The 17,079-nt window shown below is 38.7% G+C and overlaps 1 protein-coding gene across 1 annotated transcript; it reads left to right on the forward strand.

Annotated features, from left to right (window-relative positions):
* Positions 1-2,121: 2,121 nt before the first annotated feature.
* On the forward strand, positions 2,122-15,341 carry LOC149810573 (14 kDa zinc-binding protein-like). Its single transcript, XM_089994195.1, has 5 exons — positions 2,122-2,274; positions 3,847-3,904; positions 14,488-14,577; positions 14,794-14,911; positions 15,007-15,341. The coding sequence occupies exons 1-5, from the start codon at positions 2,213-2,215 to the stop codon at positions 15,072-15,074; spliced, it is 396 nt and encodes a 131-aa protein (XP_089850321.1). The 5' UTR covers positions 2,122-2,212; the 3' UTR covers positions 15,075-15,341.
* Positions 15,342-17,079: the final 1,738 nt, after the last annotated feature.

The raw sequence follows: 17,079 nt of genomic DNA on the forward strand, positions 1-17,079 counted from the left end.
ATGGTCTCCGAACTACAAAAATAAGAGCACTTCTATTCCCATACATTCAAATCATGCTCAACATGATCTTCAAACTCCAACAAAACAATCTTAGATATCCACAACTAAGTGAATATGAACAGAAAAGTGTTGCATCCAAAAAAGTAAATAACATGTGATGCACTTGTATCACTTACTCACCACGAGTATTTACCCAATTTGCATTTTTCTTATTTTTTTTGCATGGTATTTTAAACTGCATGCGATGCTTAGCATTAAGCATCGCGCATTTTGCTCTACAACGCACCTGCAATGCACATTACTTTTGTCGGCAAAAGACAAAGACACAGAGAGAAGCAAAAAAAAGCAAACTGCCGGTCAAAGACAAAGACACAGGCAAGAGGCTTCGCCCCGCCTTGCCTGACGAAAGGGGAACACGACAGGGGGTAGAGCCCCCTCCCCCTGTCGGCAAAAGAACCACTCAGGTATTTGCTCTCCTTGCTCAATAAGAAAAGACAACGGCAGGGAGGCAAAGCCCCTACCAGCCAAAGAAACAAAGCGGACAGGGGGCAGAGGGGCTCTACCCCCTGCCGATTGAAAGAACCAAGGACATAGGGCTCTGTCCCCTGCCGATCGAATGAAACAAAGACGGGGGCTCAACCCCCCACCGAGAAGCAACAACGACAGGGGGCGAAGTCCCCCTGCTAGCCAAAAGAGAACAAAGGCAGGGGGCTGACCCCCCTATCGACTAAACGAAAACAAAGGCAAGATGCGGAGCCCCCTGCCAGCCGACCAAACACAAAGGCAAGGGGTGGACCCCCCTAATGTGTTGCTTAAACAAGGGCAGGGGGGCGGAGCCCCCTGCCGGAAAGGACCAACGGCAGGGGGCGGGGGCCCCTGTCGGAAAGGACCAGCGGCAGGGGGTGGGGGCCCCTGCCACATGTTGGAAAGAGGGACAGGGGGAGGAGCGACGGTACGAGAGGCAGTGAACAGGTGAGCTCACGAGCGTGGTCGCTGGTAGACTTCGACTGAGTTGATGGAACGGGAGGAACAAACGGTGGGTTGCCGGTGGGGTCGCTGAGGGAACAAGGGGAGATGACAGTGATCAAAGAGGGGGTGGCCGACGGTCAGTGGTCGTCGGTGGCAACAGGGAAGAAGGAGACAATGGTGCTGTTCGGAGGGGTGGCCAACGGCTTCTGTCGTTGGCGTTTGCTCGAAGGATGGGAGGCGACAGAGGGGGATGGAGCGAGGGAGGAGAAAGAGAAGTGGATCGATAGAAGATGGGAGCGAGAGCAGTGAGAGAATTTCACGCCCTAGATGAGCCGATTTACATAAAAAAGTAACGACGACTTAGTGACGGATAAATTATGTCTAAAATTTTTGTCGCTAATTAGCGACAAAAAATTCTGTCGCTCATTCGTCGTGAAGTTGCAAAGGAGTTTGAGACAAAATTTTCTATCATTAATTAGCGATGGATTTTGAGATAAAATTTTTTCATCGCTGTTTCCACAACTAATTCTGTTTTTAGGGACGACTAGTTTTCTCTAACTAATCCGTCGCAAATTTATGATAGATTATTTCCGTCGTAAAATTTTCTAGCTAATTAATTTTTTTTTTTTACGTAATTACAATCGTTACTTTCCTGTGTATGTATGTATATGATACCCTTTAAATGCATTTATAGTTATCTAAAGAGTTCAAATTTAGGACACATTTATAAAAGAAATCCTTTCATCTCTCAAACGACAAGTCTTTTTGTATTTGAGTATTGTGACTGTTGAAATAACCCCCATCAGTGACATATAACCTTACAATATATGACTAAAATATATTTGTTAGTAGTCGAGTACCATTTTTCATGTTCAGCTTTTCAAGTCTATTTTAAGAGTTTGAGCAAAACTCTTTAACAACCCCAATATGAGCATCTCGGCTTATTTCCTAATATTAGATGCAAGTATTAAAAATCGAAAACTCTTTGTTGCCACCTTTCAAAATAAGGACGACTTCTCCCAAGAATTTCCCATAGTTTTCATCAGAACCCCATAGACTATAGTGCCTCTGACGTTGCATAACTGGCAGCAAGCTGTGCATGAGCTTGATTTTTGAGTATTTTTAAGAGTATCGCAAGGAAACCAACAATCCAGAGAGAGAGAGAGAATCCAGCGATTGAAGTAGACGAAGGGTGAGTTCTTCTCTCTCTCTCATCTTGGGGTTCCCTCTCCCTTCGTGTTCGATGGCGTCGGAGATGGACGCCGCTCTCTCCGCCGTTTCAGCTCCACCGGACGCTACCACCATGTAATGTCCTTTTCTCCTCTCTCTGGCTTCGCCTTCTTCATTGATTGGTTCCATAGTTGCCATCCATTGACTGGCAGAGAACTAATCGGTTTCTTCATTAGTTGTTCCATTTCTCCTTTTTGGAAATCGAAGGTTTGGCTTCTGTTGGTCGTAGCTTAGAAGGATACGTTCGCTCCCGATCGTTTCCTTTGGCGCTCTTCCTTGGTTAGTTTTATATTCTCCTTGAGAAATGATTCGTCCGTTGTTCTTAGTGGGTGATTGCACAGATTCCTTGGGGACGTCATATGTATCCTGAGCGTGTTTGTATCGTTGATTGGTTCCGATTGAGGGATAGAGTTTCTAGGCATCAGTTTCTTGTTGTTGCCTCGTTTCAGGTGTTGCTGATACTCGAAACCACGATAAACGCTAGAACGTTTGTGGGGCGATGTTTCTTTCCTTTCCCCCCGTTTGGTTTTGCTGTTGGTTGTACCTGAGGCTTTTTTAGATAGGTATTGAGATGGTTTTCTCAAGGTTACCAGACTAGGAAGTGGAACCGGGATCTAGAAGCAAAGTATTTTAAAATTTATAAGAAGTGGGAAGCGAGAAATCAATTTTAAAGCAAAAATAGGAATGGAAAAGGAAATGATATGAGATCGAATGGAAGCGAAATACTAATCGAACGGCGAGAGAATAAAAATTAAAATAAAAGTTAGGATTCTTAAATTTCATGATTTTGTATTGTAAGAATTAAATTCTTCTCAAAATCTACAGTGATGATTGCTAAGTTAGAGAATGTACACAAGAAGTGATTGAGAAGCATGAAAGAAAGCACATGGAAAACATGAAAATAATCATGACAGAAGCGTCGGAAGCGAAGGGCACTGCGCTTCGGAAGTGAATTTCTGAAAAGCATGCTGCCCACCTATCTATGAAGCTTCCGATAACTCCAGGTTTTCTGCCTTTAGGCTGATAAGTTATACCTGAAGAATGCTTGTGTTCATTGTTAAGTGCATCACTGGGGGCCTTGCAATGCCGTCATCCATTAACAACGGTGCCTGATTTGTAAGCACCCCAGAAAGCTGCTTGCTGGTTGAAAAAATTCCTGTTTATTATAATCCTCTCCTGATCTTAAGTGGAAGATCTCTTTGTTGTGATTTGTTGTATTGAAATGCATATTACGAAGAGAACAACTGTTTGATTTCACTTTAAAAGGTAATAACTTTCATGGGGACAAAAGAGCTACATGGAGACTGGACAATGTGAGCCCATGTTTTGCATTTACACATCAGATTGTTTTTTAGGTGCTCCCAGCCCGAGTTACTACGGTATATAGTTTGTGGTTTTTTCTTTCTTCCCTTGCTTTTTCATTGAACCTCCTATTCTTCACATAAATGGTGGCTCTTAGGATGTTTTACGAAGTTTAAAATATTATTCCCGTTGTCTTCAAATTTGAACATGAAAACTGAAGTTTTTTGCAATTTTATAGGTTGCTGACTTTTTCTTCTTTGAATTTGAAATATGGCAATGAGGGTTCTGTTATTATTTTCTTTTGTGAAGATTTGATTAATTTTAGCTGAAATTTCCTGTTTTCAGATTTGACAAGATATTGAAGAAGGAAATTCCAAGTACTGCTGTATACGAGGATGATAAGGTACATTGGTCTTTGCACATTTTCCTGTCATCAAAACAAGGTGGCCTCCATGCATGCCATTAGTGGGAGTCTTGTCAATCTCTCTGCTTTAGTCTCTCTGACACCCCTCTTTTTTTCTTTTTTCGTGGTCAATGAAGTGATCATATTTTAGCATCTGAATCTGCTGTTTTTATGGTGACTGCCACCTTCAAACTACACACTTCCTCATAATCCATCTTATGATATTTGTCACTGAGTCTGAGATCATGACCGTCACAATCCATGGGTGCAATCTACTTTTGAATCGCTAGAAATTACTAGAAAAAGTAAAAACATATTGTTAACATTCAAGTACAGAGATTCTATTTTTATATCTATATTCTATGATGCAACTTTATTTTTGGTAATGTTCCAACAAATTTAGTGGTTGTTTATTACCAGTAAAATCATAAGCAGAGTCTAGCTAAAGCTCATTCCAAGTTTAATTTTGTTAGAATGTTGGGAATTGGTGAGATTTAGATTGATTTTCATGACCTAAGAAGCCTTTTAATCACAAATTCGTCCCTTATTCTCGAATGAAATTTGAACTCCAATATGGATTGAGTGATGTTCTAGGTGGAGCCCTCTCAACAACATTGTGCCTTATTTCACCAAAGGGCTTAATGTGGCTAATTTCATGGTCCTTTGGTGGGAGGTAAGGCCACAATTTTGTAGATGGCTCCACTCAAAACACCCTTCAATATATATATATATATATATATATATATATATATATATATAGGAAAGGGGAACCGTCCTACCAAAGGAAGGTTCAAAATCTACAACCAGTGACGATAAGATGGCTCCCCTTCTCCAATGAGCATCTCATCGATCGAACCTCATATATTTATTCTTTATAATTTATTTAGTAAGAAATATGCTTCACATGAAGACTTTAAGACATATAGGCATATTTTTTGAACGATGGCTCACAATACATTTAAAACTTTACAATGCAAAGTATTGTGGGACATTGATTTTTAGTGCTGTCAAAACACATATAAACATTGAAAATTCACAATCCAAAACATACCGCTCACTAAATGAATGGTAAAAATCCAATATGTAAAGTCCGGTCGATAAAAACCTGATCGTTAGAGAAGGAACACCATTGATTATCATTAGTAGTAGATTTTGGACCTTCTCTTGGTTGGACAATCCCCTTTCCATATACATAATATATATATATATATATATATATATATATATATATATATATATATATATATATATATATATATATATATATATATATAAAGGAAACTGAAATATGCTTACCGGCAAAACATGTTTGCTGGTATGAACTAGGCATTTCCGATGTTTTTTTTTTTTGCAAATCTAACCCAACAAATGCATTCAGCCTAGTCCATTTGCTAGGAACCGATTGTTGGATCATCATAATCGGATCAAGAAATGTGATTTTTTATGCTTGAATATTTATGAAAATTATGAGCCATTGATTTTCTTGCCTTAAAAGATCCTTCTTATACATGGTAATCGGATGATCCAAGAGTCTATTTGATGCAGAGCATCCTGAAGATCCGAGCTTTGAAGATGAATTAGATCCAAATCCAATCCAAGATGCGATCCAGGGCAGATCCAATCGTGCAGGACTATCAGGGTCTAATTGGATCTCTGCCAACCCAGACCCATTTTGATTATCGTGCTACAATATCTGAGATATTTTGCAGCTTTCTTTTCTCAGAGATTGTATTTTTATTATTCGATTCCATTGTGGCATGTGAGGAATCACGTTAAATATACAACAAACAACAACAACTACGCCTTCATCCCAAAACAATTGGGGTCAGCGATATGAACCAAAAAAGAAATTCATTTTGGGTCTTCCACATGAATCCTTTTCCTCCAATCATTTCTATCCAACGCCATGTCCTCGGTGAGGTTCAAAGCATTCATATCCTTTCCTATCATCTCCATCCAAGTCTTCCTAGGCCTACCCCGACCTCTTTTAACTAATATATTTTCCCATTTCTCCAACCTTCTAACTGGAGCATCATTAGGCCTTCGCCGAATATGTCCAAACCACCGTAAACGATTCTCTCGCATCTTATTTTCAATGGGTGCAACACCTACCTTCTTACGTATCTCTTCGTTCCGAATCTTATCTTTTATTGTATTTCCACACATCCATCTAAGCATCCGCATCTCAGCTACGTTAAATATATTTTTATTTTTTTTAGGAGCCGGATTTTACGGATTCGGATAGTTCTGGTGCCCTGTAGGATCTTTTTATGGTACTAGAGGGTGTATGGGAAATGCACGTAGTTTTTATTTTTTCGCATTTGCATTTTTCTAATGCATTTTATGCAGGATCCAATTCACTGTATGTTTTGGATCTGGATCAAGATCCGTTTCCAAAACGAGTCCTAGTTGACACCATTTTGGAGTGGACCATCTTGGACCTCATTCAAAATTCAGCCTTGACTAGTCCAAGTCACATATGGCTGTTGGTCCCTTAATAGCCTTAGCCAAAAATAGTCCAGTCAAATTCCTTTTTTTAGAGCATGGCTTGGGAAGGCCATTTGCCTCTTTAATGTGGCTCTTCCCCATGCTTCAGAGCCTTTATGAGAGGAGGTCGACCAGGGGGGGGGGGATGCTTCTCTTTGACAAAAAAAATCTGGTTTGGTGTGGCTGGTTTTGAGGAAAAACTCTTTTGGGTGAAGGTGGAACCGAATCTCGTTTTTGGTGTGGAAGGTGATCTTTGAGAAGATCGACCTAGAGGTTGCTGTGTAAACGTCGTGGTTCATGATTGCTGATCTTCAAAGAGGCTGTTCGATCTGCTGTTCGTAAAGCTTCGGTTGGTGTCGGTTGTTTCCCAGCGACATCCATTGCTATTGTCATTCGTACCACAAATTCACTGGTTCACTTGTTCCTTCATTCTCATTTTCTCTCTTTTTTTTCATGTGTTTTCTCATTGAAATTTGCTTGTGAGTTGAAGTGATTTATTTGTTGTGTTCGAATGAATGATTAGAAATAGTTTATGTTACGAATTGGTTCTGCTGCTCACAAGAAATTCCCTCTCGTTTGGTTTTTTACATAACTCGGTTTCCTGTCAAACCTTGAGTTCCCGAATCCCGAGTTGTCTGGAATGATTCTAAAGAAACGATCGTATCGACCTCGATATTGATCAGTTTCGGGTGTTCTTTAGCTTCCCGGAAAGCTAAGGCGATTATCTACAACTTTGTAGTTGAGGCTATTTCGTGAATCGACCGTTTGTGTCCCCTAAAAGTGCTGTTAAAGTTTCGGACTGACAAGAATCCACTTTCACTTGGTTGTTTCAGAACACTCCTAGTGGTGTTCAGTATTTTTTAATTATCTGGAGATTCTCTGCATGAAAAATTGTTTTGTTTGATTCTGTAGAAAGCTAGAACCTAGATCTAAAACTTTCATGTTCTGAGTTATCGATGAATCTTTGTTTAGGTGTTTCAAAAATATCAAACTTTGCTGTTGCTGTCGAATAATGGAAAATCTAGTTCTTTATCAATAACTCACACCATTTCCAGAATTCAAAAATTCGTATAGACTCATAGAAAACTCAGAAAAATACAAATATTAGTTTGTTGGAAATGTCTGGATCTGACCTACGTTTTCTCAGTTGGTGGTTTTCGCAAACTTCACTATCTGGCGGGTCAAAAACCCCTTTGAACAGATTGTTCGTGAAGTCCGAAAATCAATGGCGTTCCTTCTCTAACGATTGGGTTTTTATCGATCGGACTTTACATATTGGATTTTTCTTAGTGAGTGATATGTTTTGGATTGTGAATTTTCAATGTTTAGATGTGTTTTTGACGACCCATGATAAAGTTTTAAATGCATTGTGAGCTGTCAATTTTTCACATTTCGAAAAACATGTCTATATGTCGTAAAGTCTTTGTGTAAAGCATATCTCTTACTAAATAAATTATAAAAAACAAATATATGAGGTCCGATCTATGAGATGCTCAAGCATTGGAGAAGGGGAGCTATCTGATCGTCATTGGTTGTAGATTTTGGACCTTCCTTTGGTTGGACAATTCCCCTTTTCATCTCTCTCTTTCTCTCTCTCTCTCTCTCTCTCTCTATATATATATATATATATATATATATATATATATATGGAGGCAAATCTTTTAGTTCTTCAATCCCCTGAGGATAATACTATGGAGGTGCTTTATGTTAGTTTACACCATCAATGGTGTTTTAGGAAATTTAAGGTTCACATGGATGCACTTAGGAATATCTTGTCAAAATCTTCTCTAGAACCTGCGTTGAGAGAAAGAGAAAAAAATAGAGGAAGGGGAACTGCGGCAGTCACGATTTCAATATGAAATCGTGACCTAAACAATATATTAATATATGATGTATAGTCCGGGTCTGGTATAATATCTAGATCCAGAATGAAAAAACAAGGCTATACAAGAACAAGGCTATACAAACTGTACATTAACAATATGGGTCCAGGTCTGTGAACTCGGGTCTGATGTGATAATCAGACCCTAAACACACTTTTTCACCCCCCCTCAAGTTGATCATGGTTTTGAACCATGAACAACTTGCCTTTAAGCTTCCAAAAACGATATTTTGTCAAGCCCTTTGTAAAAATATCTGCAACTTGTCTTTCAGTATTGACAAACTCAGGCTCGATTTCTTTTTCTTCAACCTTTTGTCTCACAAAATGTTGGTCGATCTCAATATGCTTAGTGTGACTGTGATGTACTGGATTGAATGACATATTGAGAGCACTTTGATTGTCACACAGCAAGGTAGACAGAGAGATCGTTTCTCCCACTTCAGTTAGTAAATGCCTGACCCAGGTGACTTCGGTAGTAGCGGCAACCATGGATCTATACTCAGCTTCAATGCTTGATCTAGCAACAACCTTTTGCTTTCTACTACTCCAAGAGACTAAATTTCGTCCAATAAAGACACAATATCCTGACGTAGACTTTCGCTCATTAGGATCTCCTGCCCGGTCTGCATCACAATATACAGTAAGTTCACAACATCCTTGCCAGACAATTGTGAAGAATATATCAACCCATCTCCAATGGTCCCTTTCAGGTATCTGAGTATCCTCTTAACCGCCTCCATATGTCCGGTACGTGGTGCATGCATAAATTGAGACACTTGATTAACTGAATAAACAATATCAGGTCGAGTGAATGTGAGATATTGCAACATCCCTATTAAGCTGCGGTACCTGGTGGGATCCTCACACAGGTCTCCATCATGAGTACTTAATTTTTGGTGGAGCATACTTGGAGTGGCTAAAGGTTTGCAACCTTTCATACCTGCCCTGCTGAGAACATCTATCATATATTTGTGCTGAGTGAGAGTCAAGCCATGAGCCTGGCTATCGACTTCTACGCCAAGGAAATAGCGCAAGGCTCCGAGATCCTTCATCTTAAACCTTTGACCTAATAGTTTTTTACTTCCTTGATGTGACCTTCAGAGTTTCGTGTGATAACTATATCATCAACATAAATTAATAATAGAGTGATCACATTCTGACTTCTAAAAATGAATAATGAGTGATCGAGTAGAGAGCGTGAAAACCCATGCTTTTGAATCTCAAGTGAGAAGCTGTCAAACCAAGAACGAGAGGCTTGTTTTAGGCCATAGATAGCTCTTTTTAGCCTGCACACGTGTTTTGCAATTTTGCTCTTGATATCCAGGGGGTTGTTTCATGTAGACTTCCTCCTTTAAATCCCCATGCAAGAATGCATTCTTTACATCAAGTTGACTCAACTTTCATCCATGTTCAACGACCAAGGAAAGAATAATTCAAATTGTTCCCATTCTCACCACTGGGCTGAAGGTTTCATCATAGTCTTGCCCTGCTTCTTGAGTAAACCCTTTTGCTACCAGTCTTGCCTTGTATCGTTCAATGGTTCCATCTGGTTTATACTTTATTTTGTAGACCCATTTGCACCCAACAACATTTTTGTCAGGTGGTCTGGGAACGATTTTTCAGGTTCCACATTCATGTAAAGCTTGCATTTCATCATTCATGGCTTCTACCCATTTGGTAGAATTGGCTGCCTGATAGTACATGATAGGTTCATCTTCTTTATTCAGGACAGTTAAGAAGGGCTGAAAATCCAAGAAGAAATTGTTATAGCTGACCCACCTATCAATAGGGTGTATTACGCGATTGGATCTCCTGACCTCAAGAGTATGAGAGGAAGTAGATGCAGCTGTTGAGGTGTGATTTGAAAGATCTCACGTTGTCGTTCTCTGTCTAGTATAGCAAATGCCCTTGTATCTACCCGATATGAATGGTATTTCTCCCTCATTCTGAGATTCCGATGTGTCAATAGTCTCAGAGGTTTCTTCTTCCTGCTGTCCACAATCTAGAGAACAGACTTCATTGGAACTAGCAAAAAGTTCGGAATTCAGCCAAGGATAATAAACTTCGGTGATGGTAGGGGACATATCCGTTGTGCCAGCTTTGTGAGCAAAAATTTGTTCATCAAAGATAACATTTCTTGAGATTCGGATACGCCTGTTGATGGAATCATAACACCTATACCCTTTGTAGTCGTCTGCATATCCCACAAATCTACATTTCTGAGCCTTGTCCTGAAACTTGTTTATCAGGGACCGATCAATGTGCACATAACAAACACATCCAAAGACACACAAATCATAATAACTAGGATGAGCTCCAAAAAGACAGTAATAAGGAGAATTATTTTTCAGGACAACCATGAGCAGTCTATTTATCACATATACAGCAGAATGAAAGGCTTCTGTCCACAGATTGATGGGAAGGTTACTGTCATGGAGCATACTCATAGCACTTTCAACGATATGCCTATGTTTTCGCTCAACGATCCCATTTTGTTGAGAAGTGTGTGTGGACAGGACACCCTTCTTCCTATCTCATTATTTTGAAGAAAAGAAATAAAGTTACTAGATGAGAACTTCCCACCTCTATCACATTGGAAGAATTGGATGGACTCAAAGAATTGATTTTTAACTAAGGAAAGAAAATTTTGAAACAAAGGGAAAACTTTCGACTTATTTTTTATGAAATATATCCAGGTGTATCAAGAATAGCTATCGACAAAGATTAGGTAGTATCTGCTTCCAGATCCGGAGGCAACTGGGGCAGGTTCCCATACATCAGAACATATTACCTCAAAAGGTTTTGAAGTTCTCTTATTAATAGAATGAAAAGGCAATACATAACTTTTGCATAAAAGACAATTAGAACACTTCTTATTTTTCTCATCCACATTGAGACTTTCTTTTGGAATGAGATTATTAGAAACAAGTTTCTCAATAAAATGACTCCCATAATGTCCTAATCGACTATGTCATAAGAAAGGCTTATTACATTCAAAAATACTAAAAACATTTGTAGAAGAGGAGGAACACGACTCTAATGAAGTCTTCGAACTCAGGTGAGCAGGGTGGATGGAGTGATATGGATCTTCTTCAAAAACATACATATTGCCTCGTCTCTTTTCTTCAGCGAATGTTTCCTCGTGTGAAGGTCCTTGACCTGCACAGAGAAGGGAGTGAATTCGATTGAAGCATGATTATCATCAACAAGTTTAGAAACAGAGACAATATTTTTCTTGATGTTGGGAGCATGTAGGACATCAGAAAGATCAAGAGTAGAATGTGACATGGGAATGACAGTTTTTCCAATATGGGAAATAGGACGGTGGGATCCATCTCCGGTGACAATTTTGCTTTTGCCAAAATAAGGAATAGGATTAGAGAGTTTACCTGTATCACCAGTCACGTGGGTCGCTGTCCCTGAGTCAACGAACCAAGTGTCTTGATCATTCTGCTTTAATTTCAATTCTGACAAGGCGGATATTAGCAGATCTTTAATCTCTCCACTGTTACTAATACTGGTAGTCTTACTTTTGGGTTCTGCCTGTGGAGCCTTTTCTTTATTTTCTGGATTGTGCCAACAATTCACCTTGATATGCCCCCTTTTGTTACAAAGGAAGCAAGTGGGGATGAATCTTTGTCCCTGAGCATGAATCAACATATTTGGAGTGAGGAGCAATCCACGTCCTCCGTGTCCACTTCGCCCTCGTCCTCAACCGTAAGTCACCCCTGTGGCAAAAACTGCTTGAGAATTTATATGAACATGAGTTTCTTCAGAAAAACCTTTCAAAGTCATTTCATACTGAATTAATTTAGCTCGTAGCTCATCAAAGGTAGGAAGGGCAGGCAAACACAATAGTAAAGTGACGATCATATTGTAGTCGGATCCCAATCCACTCAGAGTCTGTTGTACCATATCACTGTCACTCACGACACATCCTATAACTGCAAGTTGGTCTGTGATAGTCTTCATCTTGTTTAGATATTCCATGATGGTCATGGAATCTTTTCTTAGCATCTGAAATTCCCTTTTGAGAAAAACCATTCTCGCCTGTGAAACTTGTGAATATGTCTGAACCAATTTCTTCTAAAGTTGCAGGGCTGTACAATTGTTGGGAATTGCAACAAGGACCTCTTGAGACAAGGTAGAAGTGATATATGCAACCACTGACTGCTCTTTCCTTTCCCAGTTGAGGTACTCTACATTTTTGACATACACAATTCAACTTACTCCTTTGTCATCTTTTTCTTCTCTCGTAACAAATTCTAGCGGGATTGGAGTGGTTCTATCCAGGTGACCTAAGAGACCTTGGCTCCTTATAAAAGGGATGATTTGTCTCTTCCAAATCAAGAAGTTTGAGGTGGTTAACTTTTCAGAAACGAGTTGATTGAGAAAACTCGAAGAAAGATTTGATGAAGAAGAATGAAGATCCATGAAGAAAGGAATTTTAACAAGAGTATTCACGAATAGCTCAGTCTACAGCCAGAGAGATTTGCTGATCGCCTTTTTTTTTTAATGAGTAACCTCAAAGATTGGAGACCAGAGGCTGTCAGAGAAAAAAAAACTAAGTTTTCCCTTCCACCTTTTATAAGGTTTGATATTTAAGCAATGGGATTTCTCACACGAATAGAGTTTTTTTTGCTGACTATATTTTCAATGTGAATACCACCTGTGGCAGCGAGAAGAAATATGTTGCGAGAGAGGGCACAGTAGGTCAATTACAGAGTAGGTCACACAGTAGGTCTGGACAGTAGTCTGTCGTGTGTTTATTATCACACAGTAGGTCTGGACAACAAATAATAGAAAGTTTGTCACAGAGTAGGTTTGGACAGCAAAAGAGGATTAGTATCTCGGGTCTGACTAAACTTCACGGTCAGATCAGGATATCTAGTCCAAGTGAAAGGAAAAGGGATACACAGGGGAAAATGTGCAGAGGGCACAGATTTGGTGCATTAGATTAAAAACAAAAATGAAGAATCGGTTGGGTTATGAGTTGACCTTAGCGTTTCACGTGAAACAAGTTCCCTCGCTTTTTTTTTGACGCACAGGATTTTCGTGAACCAAGATTCACGTGAACTCCTCACATGTGAACGACTTAGGAATTCACGTGGGGGCGTGAATCCACCAAAAAGGGAACTAGGGAGGAAGAAGAGGAGAAACGAGAGATGAAGATGAAGAAAGAAGAAAACTGAAGAAGAGAAGAAGATAAGAAGATAAGAAATGAAAGAATCCTCAAACCTTTGATCTGTCGCACCTTTTGGAAGCCTCTTCAACCCCTAGATGGATCTAGGCTTTGATACCATGTCAAAATCTTCTCTAGAACCTGCGTTAAGAGAAAGAGAAAAGAATAGAGGATGGGGAGCTGCGGCAGTCACGATTTCAATATGAAATCGTGACCTAAACAATCTATTAATATATGATGTACAGTCCGGGTGTGGTATAATATCCAGAATGAAAAACAAGGCTATACAAACTGTACATTAACAATATGGGTCCGGGTCCGGGTCTGTGAACTCGGGTCTGATGTGATAATCAGACTCTAAACACACTTTTTCATATCTTGCCCTAGTACAAAATTTTATTCCTCCATGTTGTTTAAGCATGTCTGGATTTGCTCATGAATTTTGTTATAATATTTCTGAGTATTGTCTTTTTCTGTTTCTAGGTGGGGGCGATACCATTGTATCCTTTAAAAGAACTCTCTCTCTCTCTCTCTCTATATATATATATATATAACTGAAAGGCGAAAAATCCATCTTCATGACAATTTTATGTTCCTTCTCCAACTACAGAACAATGATCATTAGTGATACCATCTTATATTTATTACTTTTGAACTGTTTCTCATTTCACTGGATGGAACACTGTTCATTACCATCACCATCCTAATATTTATTACTTTTGAAGCATGTCTAATATCCCTGGATGGAACACTGTTTCCTTCACCACCACTTTTGCATTTTAACTATATCTAAAGACTTTTTGTTTCAAGAAATTTCATGCACTATGTTTTCTGTAAGAAATGTTTTCAAAACCACCTTTTTAGTTAATGTTAGTCTTTTGTCTGGTGTCCATTTGTGCTCTTTTTCATAGTAGATCTTGCTATAAATTTTTCATTCTAAAGCATCCTTTGTGCTCTATTGAAAAATATTTTTTTTCCTGAAATACTTTTCTAATATTCCTCTTTGTATCTTCAATGGCACCCATGTCACAGGTCTATGCTTTCAGGGACATATCTCCACAAGCTCCTACTCACATCATAATCATCCCTAAAGTTAAAGATGGATTGACCAGGCTCTCCATGGTATCGTCTTTCCACTATTTAATGCTTAACAATGGTTTATCTACCAGCTGTTTCATTAGTCTGTAGGTGGATTCTGCCATTGGCACTTTCTATTACTCCTAGTCACTTGTGTACTTACAGTGGGTCCTCAAGAAATTTCTACCAACCTATTTTCCATAGTAGTTAGTTCTTGCAGCCAGACTTCGGTTGTCTATCATTGTTTTGGCTTGCTTGCAGGCAGAGGAAAGGCACTGCGAGATTCTTGGCTACCTGCTATACACTGCCAAAGTTATTGCCAAACAGGAAGGTCTTGAAGATGGTTTCAGGGCTGTTATCAACGATGGGCCAAGTGGATGTCTGTATCATATTCCGAATTTAATCTTAATTAATTTTATTATTTGGTTTTCTGGCGCATGCCCTTGGTGATGTAAATTTTCGTTTCTTTTGCAGGTCAATCTGTCTATCATCTTCATGTTCATCTCTTGGGTGGAAGACAGATGAACTGGCCTCCAGGCTAACATAGGTTTATCAGGAAGAATTCAACATGTGTGCACATGTCTTATTAGGAAAACTAATGCATGCTTGTCATCGGCACTCAGTCAAATTAGCCACTTTATTTTGCATGTTTGTCTTTGCCATACTTCGGAATACCTGTGTTTTAAACTTTTGGAAACATTTTGTTGGCAATGGGAGTATTGTTAGTTGCTTGGAGGTGATTGACATTCTTCAATGTCTGAAAAAAAATGACCATTCAATGATGTCTCAGTTTAGTTTCTTTCCAGCCAGACTTATCTCCCCCTGGTTTAGCTGCCCGAGTCCATGAGCTTATATATATATATATATATATATATATATATATATATATATATATATATATATATATATATATATATATATATATATATATATATATATATATATATATATTGTGCTTGATGTCTACTGGTATGCTATAAACATTGCAAAAATTTTGTTACCATTTTGTGCGAGGTATTGCGAATTTGTGGGGATGGGATTTCAACTATAGATGGGTATTTAGTTTCACATTGAAACAAGTTGTAATATCGGGCTTTCATCAAAAAAAAAAAAATTGGCGCATTTTCAGCAAACTGCAGCTCCCAAATGGCGTTATATGGTTTTGAGAGCTGCCGGCATCACCCAAATGTGAGGCAGGTTTTTGGCTTGTATCAACACTAGCCTAATCAGAGAAGAAGGTGGCGTGCAGCCTATGAAGTAATTGATAAGCTTAAGGTAAAACCTAAGATCATGTTTCTTGTTCAATGCAGTCACAAATATATGCCACTATTTTCTGCTAGATAGTATTAATGATGTTAATATTAGTATCCTCATCGGTATCAGTATCAATATAAATGACCACACTTCTGGTTTTTCTTCAACGAATTGTGTGATCATCTGTGGGTTCTTTCTTGCCATCTTCAAAATCAAAATTGGCACAGTTTCTTATTTTGAATCATTTTGATAGTTCTAATCATATTGAACAAAAATTTCAAATGTCTTGCCTGATTTTTTTGAATTTATTTTATTTTATTTTTTACGAGGAGAAACCACCATTGTATTGTTGGGCTGACAGGTTCCATGTTGACTTTGGTGGCATAACCCTATTTCAGTGTCCACAGTGTAATACTCCGCAAGTATTCCCTCCTTATGTTGCTGGTGAGCATATGCCTCGGTATTTTGTAATACCTAAAATTCTTCTAACATGGACTTTGGGCCTCATAATGTTCATTTTAGTGGAGTACACGTATGATGCATTATGTGCTACCAAGTTAGAGGCTTACTAGTTGTATATCTTCCAACAGAATCTTGTATATGCCAAGTCTGGCCTAAATGGATCATGGTTAAGAGATTTTTATTCCAAGATGTATTGGATTGTAAGCCGGTTTCCAAGGATACAAATCCATTAAGCACCATATAAGCTTGTCATATCTAAATTTATGTGTAAAATGCTGCAATGGTATTTTTGTTTCTATCCTTCACTATAACTGACCACTTATCTAACCGGATCCATCATGAGCTCACCAAACAAGGGTCGCCATGACCATTTATCTACCAACAGAAGGCCTCTAAAACAATAAATTCACCAAATTAATGGCATCCCACTTTAGATAGCTCAGACATGCAACTTGTCTTCACCAATAATTTCCTCCTTAAAATGTTCAAATACCCAAATATAGTGCATTAAAAAGAGGAAGATCAATGTACATGTTGCATCACGTCATATTATAATATTTGCATCAATATGTGCCAGGAAATTTCATATTAATATATTCAAATTTGGAAGATAAAAGGTACATAATGCTCTTTACTTTGACAGCTTACAATAAACATCCTCCAACATTTTCCCCACATTTATACTAAATTCAAATCAATCGTTAAATAATACTACATGCATAATCTTCCATAATAACTCCCCCTACTTAGTCCAAACAAAAGTCTAGAAAACAAAAATACAAATCTCCAATGCCTGCTAGCTGCTCGCCACTTCATCAATTAAGAACCACG

Source organism: Nuphar pumila, unplaced genomic scaffold (assembly GCF_984573655.1).
Source record: "Nuphar pumila unplaced genomic scaffold, dmNupPumi1.hap1.1 HAP1_SCAFFOLD_287, whole genome shotgun sequence".
Classification (NCBI taxonomy): Eukaryota; Viridiplantae; Streptophyta; class Magnoliopsida; order Nymphaeales; family Nymphaeaceae; genus Nuphar; species Nuphar pumila.

Coding starts and splice junctions, on each gene's coding strand:
- LOC149810573 (XM_089994195.1), top strand. CDS start 2,213: ATGGCGTCGGAGATGGACGCCGCTCTCTCCGCCGTTTCAGCTCCACCG. Junction 3,905..14,487: donor CTGTATACGAGGATGATAAG/GTACATTGGTCT, acceptor CCCATGTCACAG/GTCTATGCTTTCAGGGACAT. Junction 14,578..14,793: donor GATTGACCAGGCTCTCCATG/GTATCGTCTTTC, acceptor GCTTGCTTGCAG/GCAGAGGAAAGGCACTGCGA.